This window comes from Callorhinchus milii, unplaced genomic scaffold (assembly GCF_018977255.1).
Source record: "Callorhinchus milii isolate IMCB2004 unplaced genomic scaffold, IMCB_Cmil_1.0 Scaffold4, whole genome shotgun sequence".
NCBI lineage: Eukaryota > Metazoa > Chordata > Chondrichthyes > Chimaeriformes > Callorhinchidae > Callorhinchus > Callorhinchus milii.
Window position 1 is genome coordinate 68,339,199 of NW_024704745.1, and position 22,468 is coordinate 68,361,666.

Genomic DNA, 22,468 nt, shown 5'->3' on the forward strand with positions numbered 1-22,468 from the left:
AACACACGAAGAATGCAAAGGGAAATAGACAGGCTAGGTGAGTGGGCAAGAAGGTGGCAGATGGAGTATAACATGGGGAAGTGTGAAGTTATTCACCTGAGTAGTAAAAATAGAAAAGCGGATTATTTTCTAGAGGGGGAGAGACTAGGTAGTGTTAGTGTTCAGAGGGATTTGAGTGTCCTTGTACACCAGTCACAAAAAGTTAGTATGCAGGTACGCAAGCAACTAGGAAGGCTACGCCATGTTGGCGTTCGTTGCAAAAGGATTAGAGTACAAGAATAGGGAAGTCTTGCTGCAGTTGTATAAGGCCTTGATGAGACCGCACCTAGAATATTGTGTGTAGTTTTGGTCTCCTTATTTAAGAAAGGACATACTCGCCTTAGAGGGGTGCAGCGTAGATTCATTAGGTTGGTTCCTGGGATGACCTATGAGGATAGGTTGAGTAAACTAGGCCTATATTCTCGAGAATATAGAAGAATTAGAGATGATCTTATAGAAACCTGTTAGATTCTTACGGGTGTTCACAGGATAGATGCCGTGAGACTGTTTCCCCTGGTTGGAGAATCCAAAATTAGGGTTCATAGTCTCAAGATTAAGGGTCAGCCTTTTCGAACTGAGTTGAGGAAACATTTCTTTACTCAGTGGATAGTGAATTGTGGAATTCTTTACCCCAGAAGGTGTGGATGCTCAGTCCTTGAACATATTCAAGACTGAGATTGATAGATTTCTAAAGGATAGAAGGATTAAGGGGTATGGGGATAGGGTGGGTAAATGGATTTAGGTTAGACGATCAGCCATGATCTTATTAAATGGCGGGGCAGGTTCGAGGGGCAGAATGCTTATGGTCTCTTCTGTGTCAGCCTGATACTGCCATAGGAACTTGATCAGGCTGTTGCCAAACTGGTAAAAAAAAAACTCCCAATTCTTGCCCACGTGCCAGCATCAGACTGTTAATCCTTCAGGATGTACTGTTATTTCACTGCAAGAAAATCCGATACAGAACAAAGCCACTGGAGCCGATTTGAAAAGTACGAAAAAGAAAAGCAGCATTAAAGCTCATTGTTCCACTTTGGTCTTCTGCAGTTATGATAATATCTTTCAGAGGGCAAGGAAATAGCAGGTACAATATAATAGTCTCATTAGCAAGCTACCCATGGATCTGTTCCACATTACAATTGTGCAGCTGGCAGTAACAATTGTCAGTGGTATTCATTGCCATGACAACTAGCTGGGGAAAAAAAGGAGCCTTAAGCAAGTGGTGTAAACTGGGACCTTGTCAGAATTTAAAATGTATATAATTTAGCGACGAGTAGGGTAACTTCGAGACTGTTGCTCAAATTATCAATGAAAAGTTAAGGCCCTATTGACAAGTGAAGCCCAGGGGCAACCCATGCTTTGCACTACAAGATATTGTGGTTTAAACGTGTGGCACCCTTGTGGGATTTTGGCTTGAGCCGTGTAGAGCTCAGTGAGGCTGAGTACCCGTGTGCTTTCGATCAATTGAGCTGCAAATCCCACAGCAATATTTAGCCAGGTTTGGTCTTTCGTTAACACATTCCACTTCAACGCCTGCCAACATGTCACATCTGAAGATTTGCAGGACATGATTATTTTATGACAGAGAATTCTTAATGGGAGTCAGGGAACAGGTGAAAAAAAATCAGGAGTTTCAGAGGCAATTAAGAATATTGTTAAGCACCATTCATATATTGTACCAATAATAACTTGCATTTGATATAGCGCCTTATCACATTGTTGAGACAGAATATACGGTAAAGTGAATTGACTGTACATTTTGTGGACGAAACACAGCAGTCAATTGCACACAGCAGTGTCCTACAAACAATCATAGACTGAGTGAACACATTTTTTTTCATACACACACATTCCTGTAGAATTCCTGTGGAGTCCTGTAGCTTAGTTGTTGGAGCGCTCGCCTTGCAAGCGAGAGGACCTGGGTTTGATTCCCGGCAGGGCGAAATGTTGGGCAAGTTTCTTTACTCCACACACATGCGTCTGTTTACTTAGTAGTTAGTCGATTGATGGATCGCTTTTCCGGGAGTAATAATCCATTCAAAAAAAATTAAAAATAATAATTTGGTCGCTCAATCCGCATCTGTTTGTGGGACACTGCTGTGCGCAATTGGCTACCGCGTTTTGCCCACAAAACATACAGTCAATTCATTTTATAGTATATCCTGTAAAGTGCTTTGAGTCATCTAGAAGACATAATAAAGCTCTATATCAAATGCAAGGATTATTATTATTATTACATGGAATTACATAGACTCTACAGCACCAAAACAGGCCATTCTCGCCTGTGCCAGTGTTTATACTCTACATGAGCAATATCCTAATCCTATTTACTTCCCATACTGCTGTAATCCTTTCTCCCTCATGTACACATTGAGTTTCCTCTTAAATGCATTGATGCTTTCTCCTTCAAGCACAGCTTTTGACAGTGAGTTTCACATTCTCACCACTCTCATTGTAAAGAAGTCCCAACTAATCTCTCTTTTAGCTTTATTAGTGGCTATCTTATATTTAAGCCCCCTTGTTATGAACTCATCAATAAGTGAAAAAAATTCAACTTATCTCCACTTTCATAATTTTAACAAGCTCTATCAGGTCTCCTCTCAAATAATACAAATAATAATAATCTTTGCTTTGGTATAGCATCTTATCAGGTCAGAAAGACGTCTCAAAGCACTTCACAGGGTTTATTTGTAGGCAAATAGAATATTGGAATCAAGCCCATCCTCTATGGAGGTCTTGGTAGTCCGGTTACTGAGCCAGATGGGTCCACAGCATTTCAGGGCACAGTTCAGTGTGCATTCCATCCCAGATACAGGGAAATTTCCAAATGTAAGGGTCATTAGATGTGTGGATACTCTGGTTTGGATACCCTTAACCATAGTGATGGGTCCGCATGTATCAGACCCCTGCTGTCATATAATATCTATGATTAAGTAAGGAAAATCCAGAAGCAAATAAAAAAGATTGAATACCTGCAGGACTCAAAGTATACAGAGCACCTAAGCAAGGAAACTAAATGATATTTTGAAACTAATGAGGCTCACGGAAGATTAATCAGGCACATTACAAGGGACTACAGAACGGTGATTTGATTTTGAATAATCCATTACAAAACCACTCGTAAAACCAATTTGAGATGAAAATTAAGTTTATGGCAAAACATACACGTCAGCTCTCCCAACATTTGCAAACAGTTGAACATTATATCAACAGACAATATCTGCATTGTTCAGCATTAAGGCAGAATATTATGAGAAAGGTATTAATATTTTTCCCTGAAGAATATAATAGTTTGATGAGAATAGTTGACTTTACAGGTCCCATGTCATATTGCTAGCTTATTCTGTTCAGTTCATCGAGTACTTTTTTATACTTCTGAGAGTACGCCTTGAATGGAGACTTTTAACTGTATCAAATACAAAATAAATACAAAGGGAACATACAAGCTCTCTGTATAAGCCTATTATGCTGGCAGGGAAAAACAAAAGCTATTCATTTGGTTCCAGGGAAAATAAAGTGGATGCTTGATGCTACATTATTAAAGTTCTTCAGTATTACATTATATTTGTGTGTCAGCCTGGCTCAGTTGATAACACTCTCATCTCTGAGTCACAAGGTTGTGGGGTCAAGACTCACGTCAAGTCTATGAACTCATAGGTGTGTCTAAACTGCCACTCTAATTCAGTGCAGGGGTGTGTTGCATTGTTGGAAGTGCCATCCTTCGCATGAGACGTTAAACTGAGGTCCCATCTGCCTGTTCAAGTGGATGTTTGGGACACAACATGTCAAGCGACTGCCAGGATGGTGGAAGGCAAATTAGATGGACCCTTGGTCTTCTTTGGCCTAGCAAATTCTTATGTTCCTATGGTCTTATGTTAAAGATCCCATGGCACTATACGAAAAGAGAAGGGAGTTTCTCCCTGTGTCCTGGTCAACAATCTTCCAGATAAAATTTATCATTCATTTCATGGCTGTTTGTGTTCAAATACACAGTCACTACACTTTACAGAAACTTTGAGATGTTCTCGATCTTATAGGTGCCAGGATATATTAAATTCAAAGATTATTATTATTAAATTGATCATGTTAGAGATTGTAAAAAAAATTAAAAACAAAAGAAAATTGGTCCACTATACCAAACAAAATAAAAGTCCAGAAAGAGTGTTCTTGGTGTCTGATGTTCTTACTAGACACCAAAACCCAATTTCCAAATGGTCCCAATTCAATCATAACCCAGCCATGTCATATTCATATAATTTCCCTGTGGTACAGGTAGCTGAGGGGAAGATGAAAGTACAATTTTTGTTCTTAATGCAAACACAAAAAGCATTTGCAATGAGAGATCTCTGAGGCCTTTACAGCAGTCTTTGGAGGACGCTTGAGTCAAAGTCTTGATTAACAAAATTAATTGCAATGGTTTTGGTTGATATTAATTTGGGGAAGAAACAATCCAAAGCAAAATGGTTGAATGATGGCAGGTTAATCCAGTATTGCTGGACCAGTTTTTCTTCTTTTATCAATGTTCCTTGGTTCTTTTTAAGTGACACATAAAACTATATGCTGCACATTTCTCTGTTATCTTATGAATAATTCATCATCCTCACATCCCCAGCACAGTGAAACCTTTCAGGTTTCTTTGACCCAGTTAGCTGTTGCAATGCATGTAATATGTGTAAATGTTTAAATTTGCAGGTCAGATAAACCCCAGCTAGGCACATTAATGGGGGGATCTGGAATTTCCAGCTAAGTGTAAATACAATGCATTAATGCAAAAAAATGCATGTGCAGTGCCAGTAAATGCTGGTAAATGCTGTAATCCAAAAAGTAGTCACCCACCCATGCCAGCGAAAGGACGGTGAGGTGGGAAGCTTGTGGGCATCACATGGACCACTTGGCATTGCTGTGCTAGGAGAATTAGGTTAGTGGAAGTCTATACCTGGGTTTGTGGAAATTTGGGGCCTGCAGAATTTTCTTTTATAATTTTCAGTTTCAGGCCCCTAACTCCTAGGTTCAACTTCCAGATACCCGGATTCCGGTAAGCCAGAGTTTACTGTATTCACAATTCTTCCCTCCAGAAGCTGCACAACATCTAATACTCTGCAGCTCATGTCCTCTCCCACACTCACCTCCTCGAGCCAATCACTCCTTCCTCGCCATGTTACACTGGCTCCCCAGCCCCCAGAAGATTCAAGATCCTCATCCTCACTTTTAAATGCCCCTATGGCCCTGCCTCCCCGTAACCCTCTTCTCTCACCTCCTACAGCATCCATCTTAAGACCTTCCTCTTTCACTGTGTCTTTTGTTATCTCCCCACAACCACCCCCACCACGCACACATCTTTCAGCCTCTCTCTCCTGAAACTAACCCCCAGCTCAGGTGCAAACCCTCCCTCCAGCTCCTTGGGCCATCCTCTCGACGTGAAAGGCGCTATATAAATGCAAATTGTTGTTGTTGTTGTTGTTGTGGTTGTATCTTCTGAATAAAGTAAGAGTCGGATAGTCTTACCTTGGTCCTCGGAGAGTCATGTGATGTGAGCTCCCATCAGTACAGCAGCCTTCATTCAGCCTATGAAATAAACGTTTGCCTAAGATAAACAGTCAGTACACTTTACATTAAAATCCTGTGAAGCACTTTGAGATGCTTTAACGACATGTTAAGGAGCTTATTGCAAGGATTATATTATTATAATAATATCCACCATGCTACTTCAATATTCTTCAATATTAAACTGCACCTTGCATTACTGATAGTGACATGTAAATTGTACATAAAAATAATCACGGTGGAGGCGTGATAAAGCAAATGGCTTTAAACTAATTCTTGTCTGTGTCTTCAGGGGGAGAGCGGGGGTTATGCTTACGCTGTTCTAAGGCAATAGTGGAGACTTTCCCCCTGGGCCACATGTTATTACTGCTGCAGTAGTGCTAAATTGCATTACTGACATGCTCCAGAAGGCAAATCCAATTTTTAATAACGCAGAAATCTTTGGTCAGTCCCAGCCCAGTTGCTAGCAAGTGGACGCCTGCAGCACAATTTAAATTGACATTAATTAGCATTCTAACTCAAATGGCTAGTGTGGGAATAGAAACCTCAGGTTGGTGCAGTTGGCAGTCATCTTCCGAGGTGTTAATCAAAGTCACTAATGGTGGGCTTTCTCTCTGTCACTGACCAGGGACTCCTGTGCCTTCTTGTCCTCCTCTATTTCTCTGCCACCTTTGACACTGTGACCACTCTATTCTTCTCCAGAGTAACACTTCCGATGCTCCGCACTTTCCTGGTTTCACTCCTACCTGCCCCAATGTCTCCACTTCGTCTCTTTCAATGGCTTCTCCTCCTGCCTCTGTACAATCAAATTTCCAAATCCCTCCACCTCACCCCTTCAATTTCTGCTTTCAAATCCTGTTTGAAGCCCCATTTCTTTGACTGTGCCTCCGGTCACCCAACCCAGCTCCCCACCCAGCTCAGCTCCCCGTTTAGTTTTTATGAAGTGCTTTGAGATATTCATGTCACCCCTTTCGCAGCTTAATCAACTCACACAACCATTATGCTGCATAACGCCCTCATAGTGTGAATGCTTTTTAAGCGTCTAAATCTTGGAGTCCTGTAGCTTAGTGGTAAGAGCACTCGCCTCGCAAGCAAAAGCACCTGGGTTCGATTCCCAGATGGGTCAAGGGGAAACTCTGGGCAAGTTTTCTTACTCCACACGCCTCTGTTTACTGAGCAGGAAGTAGAAACCAAGATGTTAGTTGATTGGCGGATCGCTTTTCCGGGAGTACTAATCCTTTCAAAAAAATTATAATAATTTAGTCGCTCAATCCACGACTGTTTGTGGGACACTGCTGTGTGCGATTGACTGCCACAATTCGCCCATAAAATATAAAGTCAGTTCACTTTACGGTATATCCTGTGAAGAGCTTTGAGACGTTTCAAAGACATGATAAAGCTGTACCAAATGCAAGGATTATTAGTATTATTATATCCTCCCAATGTCCAGACAATTTTTCTGCTTTGTCTTAACACGTTATAACCAGTTTGTCCTGTATACATAGTCATTACACTTTACAGCAATTCCCTGTAAAGTACTTTGAGGCATTTCAACATTACGGCACAATATGAAATGCAAAGGTTATTATTTATAATTTTGCTTATCGGCATCTGCTTCCATTTTGCCACAAGTTCAGTATGGCTGATATCAAATTAATTATTTTATTGGCACAATGCCATTTAGAAATATACTTAGCACTGGCAACAGTGCTGGCGCACAGAACTCTGAATAATAGACCCTTTAGTCAATGTTAAATGTTTTCAATTCAAGTGGCATTGATTGATTGAGGACCAGGGACAAGTGCCCATGTTTTCCCCTGGGTTGCCCGTTCTTGCACGCAAACACGGGTCCTGAATGCTCATGGTTCCTGATCAGCCGTGGGTGACCATTTTCCTCAATTGGTAGCATTCTGGCCTCTGGGTCAGAAGACTGGGGGTTCAAAGTCCAGGCTGCCACTTGAGTAAGATGACACCAGTGCAGTTCTGGAGGATTGCTGCGTTATCGGAGATGTCGTTTTTCGGGTGAGACATGAAACTACGGTCACATTTTGCTTTTTAGGTGGATGTTAAAGATTGCACAACATTGTTTGAAAAGCAAAGGGAGTTTCACCCATTATCCTGACAATAATTGCTTGCGAAGAGCTTTGAGATGTTTCGATGTAATAAGGTACTATGAAAATGCAAGCATTTTCTTATAATAATTAAGCAGTAGTTACCCATTATAACCATCATACAGGTTAATTTTCATGCCCCGAATTTTGTTGAAATGCTCAATCCAGCAAATTGGTTTTGCTGTTGTTCAAATTTAAACTTGATATCAGCAGATATTTTCTCTGTTACATGGAATATTTGCAGGTGATGATTCAGCCCATCATGCCTGCACTGCTGTGAAATTCCCCCACAGGAGCTGTCTACTCTCATCCTACTCCTCTGATTTTTCTCCATGTGATTTAATATTAAAATTCTTCATATATTTACACAATTCCCTTTCAATGTTGTACAGACTCAGTTTCAATGTCCATTTATAATAAGCTCTTTCATATTCTAACAATGCTCTTTGCAAACTTTTACGAACACCTCCCTTTTTTCCTTCTGGAGGTAATTTTTAAATTATAATAATCTTGTAAATTTGTCATCTAAAATTTCCCCACTCTCATAACCACCTGGTGGGCAGCAGAAGAGGTGTCCGTGACAGAAATGGTGTTTTCTCCTGGGAATCGCCTGCATGACACATGTCCTCAGTTCAGATTTATGATCTCATCAGGGCTGAGTGCCAGCAACAACAACAACAACAACAAGATTTCATTTATAGAGTGCCTTTCACGTCGGGAGGACGTCCCAAGGCACTGAAGCAATGAGAGCTTATATCAAGGAATGTTCCAGACTATCAGAGTAAACAATAAAATATTATGTTTGGTGTTTAATAAGGTATTAATAATAAGGTATTATGCCTTTATCCTTCACATCTTGTCATTGACATTGTATCCTGTAGCTCAGGGGTTAGAGCACTCGGCTCGCAAGTGAGAGACCTGGGTTTGATTCCCGGCAGATTGATAGGAACCCGGTTGCTAGTCGATTGGCAGATCGCTTTTTTTCTGGGAGCAATAATCCCTTAAAAAATAAATAATAATAATTTGGTCACTCAATGCATGACAGTTTGTGAGACACTGTAACCGGCTGCCACATTTCGCTCACAAAATATACAGTCAATTCACTTTACAGTATATTCTGTGAAGTGCTTTGAGCCTTCTAGAAGACGTGATAAGGATTATTATTATTATTATTATTAATCACAGACAGATGATTAATTTAATGCACTGTACCAACACAAAGGTTCTTTGTTTTATAAAATGAAAAATATCTGTAGGGAACAGTAACAGAGTTTTGCAAGGAAGCACCTGAATATCTCTGAATATCTTGAGTATCAGAATGCTGAATATTGTGTCTCAGAAAGATGATCCATAGATTAAAGGAGAAGTTCAGTCTGGTCAAAGGAAGGCTGAAGTAACAGAAACTGATGTCTGCGCATTTCTCTTCCACACGTGGTACAACTGCCCCATCTCTCCCCATTCCCCAGAACATGGCACTTATCCTGCCCCATATATCCAGCAAAAATGTGTCAGGCACTCGGCTGACCAAACAAACATATATCAATATTATTTATTGAAGCCAAGACTATATTAAGGGACGGGAATTGGATAATTATTTGAAGAGAATAATGTGGGGAGGGGAAAGATGACCTAAAACGCAGTATAAGAGGTATATTTTGAGACTTATCTATTTATCATTAATATCGTAACCAGCTTTTTTTTCACAACATCACGCACGTTGATACAGGATAAAGAAACAACCAAAAGATAGATTTTATTAATTACATCCCGCATTACGTATGAAAAATGACAAAAGTTCCCATTTCAAATGTGATATTTGCTTTTGCGGCCAAAGAAAGTGCAGTTAGTTTCAATTGCTTACATTCTCCAACAGGGTGAGAGTGAAAATGTACCAAGTAGAGAGGTACCTTGACAGCATACAAGCACACAAAACAGGTAACTGTTACAAACAGAATAAATAATCAAACATATTAACCAAAATCAGTAAGTACCAATGTTTTTAAAATCAAGAATATTGTAAACATTGATTGCTTTGCCAGCTGCCTTTTTTACTTCAGGAAATCTCACATATTGCTGATTGTTGAATTGTGAGGAGACAGTTTTGGAAAAAAAAACATTTTTCTTTAAAAAAAATCAAGGATATTTCTATTAAAAGGTCATTACATTTATTTCAATATTACAGATTACAAGAGAGATTCAGATAAAGAAGGACCTTCAGCCCATTTTATCTCATCCCTCCAGAATACCCATCGTACCGTCGCACCATTACAGCGTCGAGCTGCTTTTAAATGAATCCAGAATTCTGGCCTTGACCATCCTTATGTGATCACAGATATAACAGGGTTTTTCCACACCACGAGTGTGGAGTCTGTGTCGTAGGAATAAGAGACCATTTAAGAACCTGTTCCAACAATTAGTAGATCATAGTAGATTTTCTTACTCCATTTCCTTGCCTTTACTCCACACCCTTTAATACTCTTACTTCCCAAGTATTTACCAATCTTTCTTCTTTTTATGCACTTCTAATTGATTCTATGGTCATCCAGGACAGTGCAGGCCAAACTTGAAGTATCAAATATTATATCACATTGTCATTTATGCTGTATACGTAATACTGTAAATATTTACCAAATTAAATTGGTCGTTTACTTAATAGCTGTTTGTAGGACATTGCTGTGAGAAAATGGGAGTGCCACGTTCAACTACACAATACACAGTCACTACACTTTACAGTAAGTTCTATGAAGCGCTTTGAGAATTCCTCTCGTGAAAGTCGTTGCATCAAAATGCAAGGGTTATTATTATTATCATCATCTTCTAGTGTGTAACATGGTACCAAATGATCCAAATGAAGAAGACAAGGGTTCAAAGCAGTGGCAAGATTGTGTCTGATTGTTTGCGCTGGATAAGTTAACGTTACCTCTCATTGGGTTTTCAGCTTGGCTCGTACAGAATTAACTAGCTGCACCTCTCAACAAATCGAGAATGATTTTTCACATCAATCCAGTCTAATCTGTTTTCCACATCACCTAACGTGATGCTGCTACAAATAGGATCAGCTGCTTGTCTGGTTAAGTCACATTTGCCACGTTACAATGGAGTGGGATGGCATCAGCGAGCTTACTGTGATCTCTGAGTGCACTGTGAAATTGTAATTAGAAGCATGATAAATGCACAAAAGTGTTCCTTCATTCAGAAGTGGTTTGCACTGACTATGAAACTAAAACTGAGCAAGTATTGACCCTAACCCTAACCCTAAAATCAATTATTTTTGAATCTTTGAAGATCTGTTTATTCTCTCCTAATGAATAAATTAAGTACAACAAAAGTTAATTTGTCTCTGAACAACGCATGACATCCATCCTGACCGGGATCCACAGGATATTCCTGTAAAGTGGATTGAATACCTCAATACCGCCACCCCTCTCGACTCCCACCCCCAACTCAGGTGCCCTGCCAGCAGTGTCAAGAACTTTGGGGTATCCTCACGATGTGAAAAAACGCAGTATAAATGAAAATTGAATTATGTTGTAATACCAAGAATGTATGCTTCTCAGCTTGATGTTTTTTTCTTCACTTTACAAGGATCTAATTCCCTGTATTTACTTTCTAGGTCACTCCAGCCCATAGTTATGACAGTGGGTGGGGTAAATTGTTCCCAGGCATCCTACCAAATTATACATTTGGGCTGACCCATTAGGAGATGTGTAAAAGTAGCCTGGGGATAATTATCCTCCACCACACCCCCTCCCCTGTGATGTGCCCCTAGCAGTGAGGTTGTGATTTACAATTCACCCAGAACAGTAGGTGGATGCACTTTACGTTCTGTGTACTGTTACGCTTCCTCTCAAGGACTCTCCTCGAAGGCCTTCTCGATTCAGATCTTCTTCCTTCAGTCATTACTGAGGCTGTTTGTGGGACATTGGTGTACCCAAATTGACTGCTGTGTTCGCCCTCAAAACATAGAGTCACTCCACTTTCTGTGAAGCAACTTGGTGCATCCTTCAGATATGAAATATGATAAGCTAAATGTAAGAATTATTGTATTCTTTTTATTAGTTATTATTATTTTTATCAATCCTCAGCACTACAAACTTCTGTTTGAGAGGAATGTGCTGGGGCGTTTGCAGAGAGCAACCCCACCTAAAGTGCCAATTCAAGCCAGTTTGCCAAATGACCCAAGATTTGTCTTAATTTGAACGTTTTGAGATTAGGCTGACCTGCTCCTTGGAAAAAATGCAACACTTGTACTTTTACAGTGGAATAAATGCCTCTCTACTCCCAGTATTCCTATTTTATAAGATTTCACAAAGCTGGTAACCAATATCATGTTGGATTAATCCACAACAATCTCTTTTAAACATGTTTATTACATTAACCTCTTTCATAGGGTTTGAGTGCTCAGAAATAATAATAATAATCCTTGCATTTGATATAGCACCTTATCACGTCATTGAGATGTCTCAAAGCACCTCCCAGAATCGACTGTAAAGTGGTTTGACTGTATATTTTATGGGGGAACCAAATTTGTTTTCATTTTATTTTTATAAATTTACCTTTGCATTCTTACTTGTCTCCACTGGTTGCATATCCCCCAGTGGAGGAAATTCTACAACCCCATCCTCCCATTAAAATCTCTCCATAGCCTCGCCCCACTCTACCTGCGTGACCTCGGCAACCCTCCCAACCTAGACACTCCCTCTGCTCAACTAACTGCAGTCTGCTTCATGTCCCCTCCCTGAAACACCCCACCACAGTGGGAAAGCTTTCAGTCATTCTGCCCCCATTCTCTGTAATTCCATTCTGCAGTCTTTTCACTTTGTCCCCTCCTTTCCTACTTTTTTTTTGGTCAGCCGGGAGTTTAACACATGTGGAAACCCATCATCAAGCTTAAGAGTATCCAAACCAAACTGAGTTCCATTCATTCCATCTACACATCGATATTTCCCCCCCTCCCCCACGCCCAGCTCAGGTGCCCAGTCAGCTTTGGGAAATGTTTTGAGACATCCTCTGGACATGAAAGGTGTTATATAAATTATTATTGTTGATAGCTGTTTCCTATCATCAGTTTTCTAATGGAGAATTGATGTTCAAGCTGCTAACTGTAGCAACTTTGACTGTGGAGTCAAAAAATTATTTGTTGGGAAAACGGCAGCATAAATAGTGCCTCAGACCAGAACAAGCATCCCAGGATGTAAAGTGCATCTTCAGGAAATAACATTGTAATAATACTGCAGTAAATCCTTGCATTTGATCTAATGCCTATAAATGTCAAAACGTCTCAAAGAACTTCACAGTTAATTGCTCTGAAAAGGAGTGTGTTTGCAATCCAATACAGCAGCCATTTTGCACGTAGCAATGTCCCACAAACTGTCATGAAGTGAATGAGAAATTTTATCGGTGGTGTTGTTGGCCAGGTCAAGGGGAAAAATTTCCTTTTCTTTTGATTATTCTCAAGATCATATGTTCAATGGTTGGTTACAGATTGTGACCATCTTGGAGCAGAGTCCTGGAGAGCCAACGTGATATACAGAGTTAATAATAATAATAGTAATCCTTACATTTGGTATAGAGCTTTTCACATCAGAAGGATGTCCCAAATGCTTCACAGGATATACTATAAAATTGAATGAATGTGCGTTTCCTAAAGGGGACAAACTTTACATTCTGAGGCGCTTTTTCTTTAACAGTGTGATGAGCCATCTTTTACGTTACTCCTTTTTTGAAGAGCACTTTTCCATTCCCAGTGGGATCTTTAGATAGGAATTATTTTTGCAAGTTTCAACATATGATTGTTATAGTTCTTTTTAAGCCCTCTAGAAAACCACCTTCTAAAATATAATACAAATGTACATTTATACAGTGCCTTTAACATCAGGAGAACACTGCAAGGGCTGGATAGTCCAGGGTTTGCACCCATTTTGAGGTGGACCTTGAAGGAGACAGGGGAAGAGGAAAGTCAAAGGTACTCCGGGATAGAGTTCCAGAGAGTAGGGGCAGATACTCTTAAAGCCCAACCGCCAATGGTGGGGCAGGTGATCCAAAGCAGTCAGGCCAGTCCCTACTGAGAGAAGAGAGCGGCCAGCTTTGTAAGGTTTGAGGTTGCAGAGGTATAGTGGGGCAAAACCATGGAGGGATTTAAAGGGTAGGACGAGGATCTTGAACTCAATCCACGGGGAGAGGGGGATCCAGTGGAGCAGGGCGAGGATGGGGGCTGATCGGTTTGTGTAGCCTAAACCAATACTGGATTTAAAAATGTTGCAAAATTTTGCATGATGTTAAATTGTAAGGCTGACCCCATGAAGAATTTCAGGCATCTCGGTTTTTCTTGCTTGCTGACAGTTTTGTTTTACAATTTTGCAAGAGACAGTAGCTGATGTGGAGAAAAATATTAAAATAAGATTTTGTACAAATTTGAAAAAAAGCCATATGACTATGCAACAAATATCAACTAATATACTGTCCCCATTCCTCCATTAGCTCACAGTGTAGGCTGACCTTCCAGTGCAGTGTTGGGGGAGTGCTGCATTGCTGGAGGTGCCATCCTTCGAATGATATGATAAACCAATTCCTGTCTGACTTTTCAGGTGGAAGTTAAATATCCCAAATTTCTTCCAGCGCCGTGGCAGACAATCCCCCAAATGAAATCAGTCATTTACTTCTGTTTTTTGAGACATTGCCATGCGTAAAATTGGCTGTTAAGTTTGCCTACAAATACACAGTCACTACATTTTACAATAAATCCCATGAAACACTTTGAGCTATTTCAACAACATGATGAAACATTACATAGAATGCAATGATTGTTAATATTATTTATAAGCAACTCTCCATCACAGTTGCTCTGGTTGCAAGTGCAAGGAAGATGCACTACAGAAAAAGTTTAAATATATAAACTGGAGACTGAATTCATCATTATACCATCCTGTTACACAGGGTTAACAGTAGGATAGACAGTAGTTGAGATTCTGGAAGAAAATAATCAGGCTTACCAAACAATGTACGCTTTTGTTTGCTCATTATCAATGGGATTTCTCTGTGGTCATTTACAAGACTGCATTCGTAACTACACTTTCTGAGTTTCAAAATCGCTCCTATGTAGAAAATATTTAAATACTCAAAACCAAAAGTCATTTGCAGAAAAAAAAACTGACAGGATATCTCATCACAAGAACGTTGGCAGTAAGTGGATAGGCAGAACTCCCGCCCCTTCCATCTTTCAACAAAAATGTCTTCAAGGGAATAAATGTCTTGCATTTTGAGCATCTTTCCACAACATTCATTTTGAGCTTTTTTTTATACTAAGATCATGATACAAGCTGCATCCTGATTATGTAACCATTCCCTGATCATAGTTATGTAATCACCTTATATCTTGCTTTTCTCTTCTCCCGCTACAGAGCATGAACAACTGAGAGTGCAGTAGCGTTTGATTTCTGTAAAGCCTTGGCTTTAGGCAAAAACATAGCGTAGCTTTTTCACTGCCCTTGTTCGTGCTGATGACAATCGATAGCAACTTTTGCAGATTACCTGTGATCAAGCCAGCGACACAATCTATTGCAAGTCAGCAAAGTTGTGATTGCGTTAAAGCTTGTGGTCCCCACACCTACACAAAAGGGGTTTTGTGTCATTTTCTCTGCCACCTTTTCTGATCACATCCACTGTGCTCTTTTGCAGGTGGCTGAATATCACTTTTTCTTTTGTCTTTTCCCATTTGGGAGCCGTGAAATTTTATGTGTTGCATTTATGTGCATGACATGGTTTTCCAATTCCTTCCCGTTCATAGGCAAATCTCTATTAGGTGATATAAGATTCTTGTTAACAAATGCTAAAAGTCCTGCGGTGTAATGTGAACAAGTGCCAATGCGTGAGGAATCGTGTCCTATTGTGCTTAATTGTACAAATATGTGGTGTGGACCATAACATGATTGCTTTAAACCTGCCACTGTAGCATTTCTGAGGCTATTTCCTTGATCTTCCATAGGCTATCGAACTTCTTACATTGGCTCCAGTGGTGGCTTTGTTCGTGGGTCGAGGAATTGAGGTCTTGGCAACAGGGATTTTGGTTCTTGTTGGCTCACAGCCCACCAACTGTTGAGGCTTGTGAGGCAAGGGAGTATTGTTTGAATTCTCCTGGCACACAGTCAGCGAGCCCTTCTGCTTGGGGATGGCAGACACATTCCTGTCCTTGGGGACCACAGAGGCATTGAACACAGGCAGGAGAGTTTTGGGAGGCAGTGCTTTGGGCTCCGACAAAGAGGACATCTCTTCATCAGAGACAATACCTGTCAGGCTCTCGTCTGGATCTGCAAAAAGATCATACAGAGCATCCCCACTGTAACTGTCTCGGGGAATGCTATTCCTGGTAACCAGAGTCTTCCCACTCTCATCATCAGGACCAGGGGTGGTGGAGTCCCAATACCCCTCATCACTATTCGGGACACCTTCTTGCTGATCATTCTTTGTGCTGCTCAAATCATCATTGTCACTCTTGCTCACAGAAATCTCATTCAGTGCGAGCAGTTTGGGTAACGTACTGTTGGCTCCCTCCGCAAAGCAGACTGTGTCTTTAGGAGGCAACCATGCTGGTTGATCAGATCCAATCTGTTGCTGCTTTTCCTTTAGTGGCTCAGCAGTAGGAGGTGGTGTTTCCCAGAATTCCTGCAGATACTCGTCGTCCACCTCCTCTGGACTTGCCATCTCCTCCCCACCGCCTTGATAGGTCAGGACATTGGAGTTCTTTCTTGCAACGCTCTTTCCCTTCTCCCCGACGGCCCCTCGTTCACAGCCATTTCCCTCGTCGTCCTGGTCGGCAATAATGTCCCCGCAACCTGTGAGCGAGTCAAAGCTCTTCAGAGACGTGACATCCGAGAACATTAAACAAATGCGATCGATCGATTGCTCGGCTGGTGGCTCGTTGCCAGGGCCGCTGGGCTCAGCACTTTGGGATGCATTGCTGGGGTCAGGTTCAGCAGGGGATACCTTCTCCTCTGGTGGGTCCTGCCTCTTGCCATTTAAGGCCTCATCCCAATTTACCTGCTCCACTTCCGATGCTGTGCCAGACTCTTCAGTCTGCCCCGAAGCGTGGCCATCCTTGGCATCCCTCTCGCCGTCCTCATTGCCACATAATTCGGGATGGGATTTCCCGCAATCCGCTTGTCCAGGTTCTGCCTGGGAGACACTCTTACCACCACTGCGCATTTCGCAGGGGACGAAAGATTTCTCTTGCGATTCCGAGGTGGCGATTTGAGGTTCAGAGCTAGATTTCTGCATTTCTTCTTTAACACATTCCAAGCTGGCCGTCAGAGATCCAGGCAACAGAAGGGTGCCATGGATTTCCAGGAACTCTGCTTTTTCCTCTTTAGTCACTTTCTCCTTTTTGTGCCACCGCATGCTGCTGAACAGTCCTTTGAGCCCCTTCTTTTGTCTGTTGCAACTCTTGTCTCTTACCTGCTCGGAGTTAGCCTCCCTCTTGCCATTTTCTAATTTACTGTTCTTCCTCAGAAGGGAGAAAAAGCTGTGAGATTTGGCAACAGTTCCGCAACCACCAGAGGCAAAGCTCACGCTGCTTACGATTTTCAGACCCGAATCGGTCTCCAGGTGGTAATTACTCAAAGACCCTTCTGTGTTGCCTGCCTCCAGTCCCATGTCAGCGATTCCATCGTGGGTTTTGCTCCTGACGAGCCCCATTTTAGCCGAGCCTTTCCCATCCCCTTTGTTTTTCACGCCAAAAATGCTAGGGATGGTGCTCCCCGATTTTCTCTTCCCGAATAATTTAAACGCCGTCTTGTTTATTTTGCCGGATGGCTGCTCGGATGCCGGAGTATCATTGCAATCACAATGCAAGTCCATGTCTGCCTCGGTCGGTCGTGTTGCTGCCTTCCTCCTGCAGCTGCCTGATGCTGATTTTCCCTCTAGCAGCCTCAACTGCTGCTCCAATTCAACTCCATGGCAACCAGGAGGATAAGCAGCTTTCGTCATCTATGGAAGGGAGCCAGTCCACCGTCAGCCTCAGTGCATTCACCTCCCCTTCTGCACATCGCTGAGAACGCTTCAGGGTTTTTTTTCAAAAAAGTCTGTGTGTGTGTGTGCTGAAAAATAGTTACCGCTTAGATTAAGGTATTGTTCAACCTACTGTTTTGATTAACCCAAAATAAAAATTTGGGATAAGACTTCCACAGATGGACAAATCTATAGATACCTAATAATAATAATCCTTACATTTGATATAGCGCCTTATCATATTTCACCCACAAAATATACAGTCAATTCATTTTACAGTGCATTCCGTGAGGGGCTTTGAGACGTCACAAAGATGTGACAAGGCGCTATATCAAATGTAAGGATTATTATTATTATCATTGAGACATCTCAAAGCACTTCACAGAATATATTGCAAAGTGATTGACTGTGTATTTTGTGGGTGAAACTAATAATAGTTCAGTCTAGTGATTGAACAGAAATGTATGCATGCATCCTCACATTCTGTGTGCGATTAACACCACTTCCCACCTTTGTATAGTTGTCTTGAGTTTCCATAAAAAGTATTTTATAAAATGAGGAGAAAGGGTGCAAATTGGCTGCTTGTGCCTATGTAATAGCAAGGGTATCATAACAAATATGCTTTATGTCAGAGGTTGAGTTGTATTCATAGAATCATAAAATCATAGAATTATACAGCACAGAAGGAGGCCATTCGGCCCATCATGTCTGTGCTGACTCTTTGAAAAGAGCAACAAATCAATCCCACTCCCCTCCTCTTCCCCATAGCCCTACAAACTTGTCCTCCCAAATAATTATCTACTTCTCTCTTAAAAATTGTTATCGAATTGGCTGCCAACACCCCAAAAAACTCGCTGTGTGAAAACATTTCTCCTCACATCCCCTCTGTTTCTTTCAACAACTATTATAAATTGGTGTCCTTGGGTTACCGACCCACCTGCCTGTGGAAATAGTTTCTCCTTGTTTACCCTATCGATTCTCCTCATAATTTTGAAAACTTCTATTAAGTCTCCTCTTAATCTTCTCTGCTCCAAGGAGAATTATCCCAGCTTCTCTAGCCTCTCTGATAACTGATGTCCCTCATTCCTGGTACCATCCTAGTAAATTTCCTTTGCACCCTCTCCAATGCCTTGACATCCTTCCTAAAGTGTGGTATCCAGACTGTATTGTGCCTATTATTATTAACAACAATAATCATTGCCTTTGATATAGTGACTTTTAGGTCAGAAGGACATCTCAGGATATACTGTAAAGTGTAGTGACTGTGGATTTTGTAGGTTGACATAGCAGCCAATTAGTACACAACAATGACCCACAAACAGCTGTATATATAAATGATGTTTCATAACAGATTAGATAACACATCAAATGTTAATTAGAGCCCCATAGTCTAGGCTGTCATTCCCGTTCTAAGGATCTGCTGCATTGTTGAAGGTGCTGTCCTTCAAATGAGACATTAAACTGAGGCCCGTCTTCCTGTTCAGGTGGATGTTAAAGATCCCATAGCACTATGCGAAAAGAGAAGGCAGTTTCTACTGTCCTGGTCAACAATCCTCCAAATAAAAAATTGGTCATGCATTTCATGGCTGTTTGTGGATTGTTGCTGTATGTAAATTGGCTGCCATATTCGCCCACAAAACACACAGTCACTGCACTTTAATAGTGTATCATGGGGTGTCCTCCTGACGTGAAAGATGCTTATCAAATCTAAGGATTATATATTAATATTATTATTTATTAGTATTATTATGCTGTGTTGCTGACTCTACATTTTTAGCCCTGATCTCAACAGGATTGTCAGCAAGAAGTGATGCGGTTTCCTCCACACTTGGCATGAGCAGGAAAGACAAAGAGGGAATTTCTGGAATATCTTTCATTCTGGTGACTTTTACAAGGCAGAGTCTTAGGAACAGTTAGTCCAGCAGCCTCAGTCAGATAATTATGTATATGATAGTCAGAAGCCTCAAAGGAGTTTAAAAAAATGAAGAAAAATTGATGTAACTAAAGTCTGATACAATATAGAGCACTAATTATTGCAATGTTTCTCTTCTGTAATTAATCTGAATCTTACAAAAATACGCCGTTTAATAAATTCTTATTTAAAAGGGTTTTGCAGCTTTAAAACCATTGTATGCACGATAGCTGCTGTGATTTATTATTCACAAAAAATGTGCCTAAAAACCTTTAACAGTGCTTACGATCACCTTCCACTTCTCCTCCACCTCCTCCCTCACTCGGCATCCGACCCCATCCTTGCAAAGCTCCTAATACTTTCTGGAATTAGCTAAGCAGGATGCATCCCTCCAGGGAGAGAGTGCACATTCTATTCCCACAATCTATATCTGGAATTTCCATGTGTAGGTGGGATGCATGGAATTCTCAGTTTGGTTTTGGATACTCCAAAACATGGTGATATGTTTCCGCATTTATATAGTGCCCTTCATGTAGGAGTCCTGTAGCATATACTGATTAGAGCACTCGCCTTGAAAGCGAGAGGACCCAGATTCACACAGCTGACTTGTGAGGAGGCCAAGACGTTACCTACATAATAATAATAATTCTTGCATTTGTGACAGCACCGAATCACATTGTTGAGAAGTCTCAAAGATCCTCAAAGAATATACCGTAAAGTGAATTGACGGTCAAGGCAAGGTCAAAGCAAAATACGGCAGTCAATTGCGCACAGCAGTGTCCCACAAACAGAGGCATGTGGAGTAAGGAAATGTGCCTAAGGTTTCGCCCTGCCTGGGAATTGAATTCGGGTCCTCTCGCTTTCAAGGCGAGTGCTCTAATCAGTATGCTACAGGACTCCTACATGACGGGCACTATATAAATGCAAGCTGTTATTGTTCCCCACATAAGGAAATAACAATTTCAGCATTGAGTGATTTGATAAGTACTGTGAAATGTCCAAGGAGTCCTTGCAAAATGAGTCAAGCAAAGCTCCAAATTTGCATATACATCTTGCATAGAATGTCAAATGCAAAGATTATTATATATTTTCTGTGATCTGCCCCTGAACATACTTTCAGACACAGCAAGGCAGAGGGGACATGAGCAAACAGCTTTAAGGTTGAAGAGCAAATTTAGGACGGATACTAGGGACTATTTATTTAATACACAGAGCAATCAACAACTGGATCAATTTATCAGGAAAGGTGGTTGAGGTCAGGATAATGGACTCATTTACAAAATAATGATGCGGCGATGGGAAAAGACTAGTGTGGGTATTCTGGATGGATGAGATCAAACAGGCTGAACAGATTTCTTCATCTGAATCTCTCTTGGGATCTTGTCAATGCAAAATAAGAAAAGTATTCCATTTCTCAGCAGTGTTGTTGAGATCCAAGTTTATATTTTCTCTCTGCAGCCTGCATATTGAGCATGTTCGTCAACAGCACATCTTCTGTCCTTCCAGGGGACTGAGTAATCATTAAAAATTAATACTCAGAATAAGAAAACAAACTCTAGTACTGATTTGGTATGACATTGAGGCCAGTGAGTCTATCTTCAAGCCGCTAGTTCAATATCGCCAGGTATCAACAAAGCAACAACAACTTGCATTTATATAGCGCACTTCACATTGGGAGGATGTCCAAGGGTGCTGGATAGTGAGAGATTTGCATGCGATTTGGGGGGGAGGTATAGATGGGAGGATGACTGAAAGCACGGTCCAAAAGAAAGGTCTTGATACGGGGCTTGAAGGAGGCAAAGGAAGGGTTGAAGAGGAGAGGTGCTGGGATGGAGTTCCAGATGGTGGGGTAATGACATCTCAGGGTGCCTTACAGTGAAAGTGTCGGCGATGGACACTGAGTCTGCCTGATCCCCAAAACATTCACAAAATCCATCTCAAGATAAAGTGTTTCACAAGGTCAGCAAAATAGATTTAAGAGCTTCCAGGCTCTCAAATCACAATACCTATCCTCCTTGAGGAAGAGAAGGAGGGAGGTAATTGTTTTTTTTGGGGGGGGATGAGCTGGGCTTCAAAGTGATGTGTTGGCAAAGGAATGTCGGTTGTCTGGTTTCTGAGCCAGGTGGGTCTGCAGTACTCCAGGGCACTGTTATTGACAGACCAAGAAGCCAGGACTTGGAGGGGCAAACTGGTCACGGGGAGCAGAGATTCTTCTTACTTGGCTGTTGTTAACCCTGCAATCCAAAGCCAAAGCAAGATGCTGCTGGCTGAACAAGCAGTGGGAAGTTTGCCAGATAGTGCTCTCAATTGCAAGCTATGTAGCCTTAGTTGGTTAAACTCCATCAGTACCCCAACACACATTCAGGGGTCCCTAGGCCTTGTCTCTCACCAACCTGCATCTAACACTCTTCCAAATTAAGTAAGTAGAGTGCATCCCTCCAGGGAGAGTGTGCGTATTCCATTCCAGACACAGGGAAATGTAAATGTGAAGGTGACATACAAATGTAGAATTCCAATTCTACTCTGGACACTCTTATGCATGGTAATGGGTTTCCACATGTGTCAGACGCCCAGCTGATCAAAAAATGAGATCAGGATTAAACACCCCCATATCCAGAAAGCCTTAAAGGCAACAGAAACGTTGCAGAGATTACATCTATTAATTGACTTCCAGCATCACTTAAGAGCAATAACTGTTCTCAGCAAGATAGACCACTATCTGATGTGTACTGATTGGGGGGGATTTAGAGCTAGTGTTATTCATATCCAATCATTCCCTGCTGCTGAAATTCCTATGTTCTCCCTGTGGTTAATCTTATGTTAATTTTTCTGATCAGAGAGAAACCCTCCCAGTGGTGACTTT

At 41.3% G+C, this 22,468-nt stretch overlaps 1 protein-coding gene across 1 annotated transcript; it reads right to left on the bottom strand.

Moving 5' to 3' along the window:
- Window positions 1-15,653: 15,653 nt before the first annotated feature.
- On the bottom strand, window positions 15,654-17,642 carry amer2 (APC membrane recruitment protein 2). Its single transcript, XM_007900682.2, has one exon. The coding sequence runs from the start codon at window positions 17,541-17,543 to the stop codon at window positions 15,654-15,656; it is 1,890 nt and encodes a 629-aa protein (XP_007898873.2). The 5' UTR covers window positions 17,544-17,642.
- Between the last annotated feature and the right edge of the window lie 4,826 nt (window positions 17,643-22,468).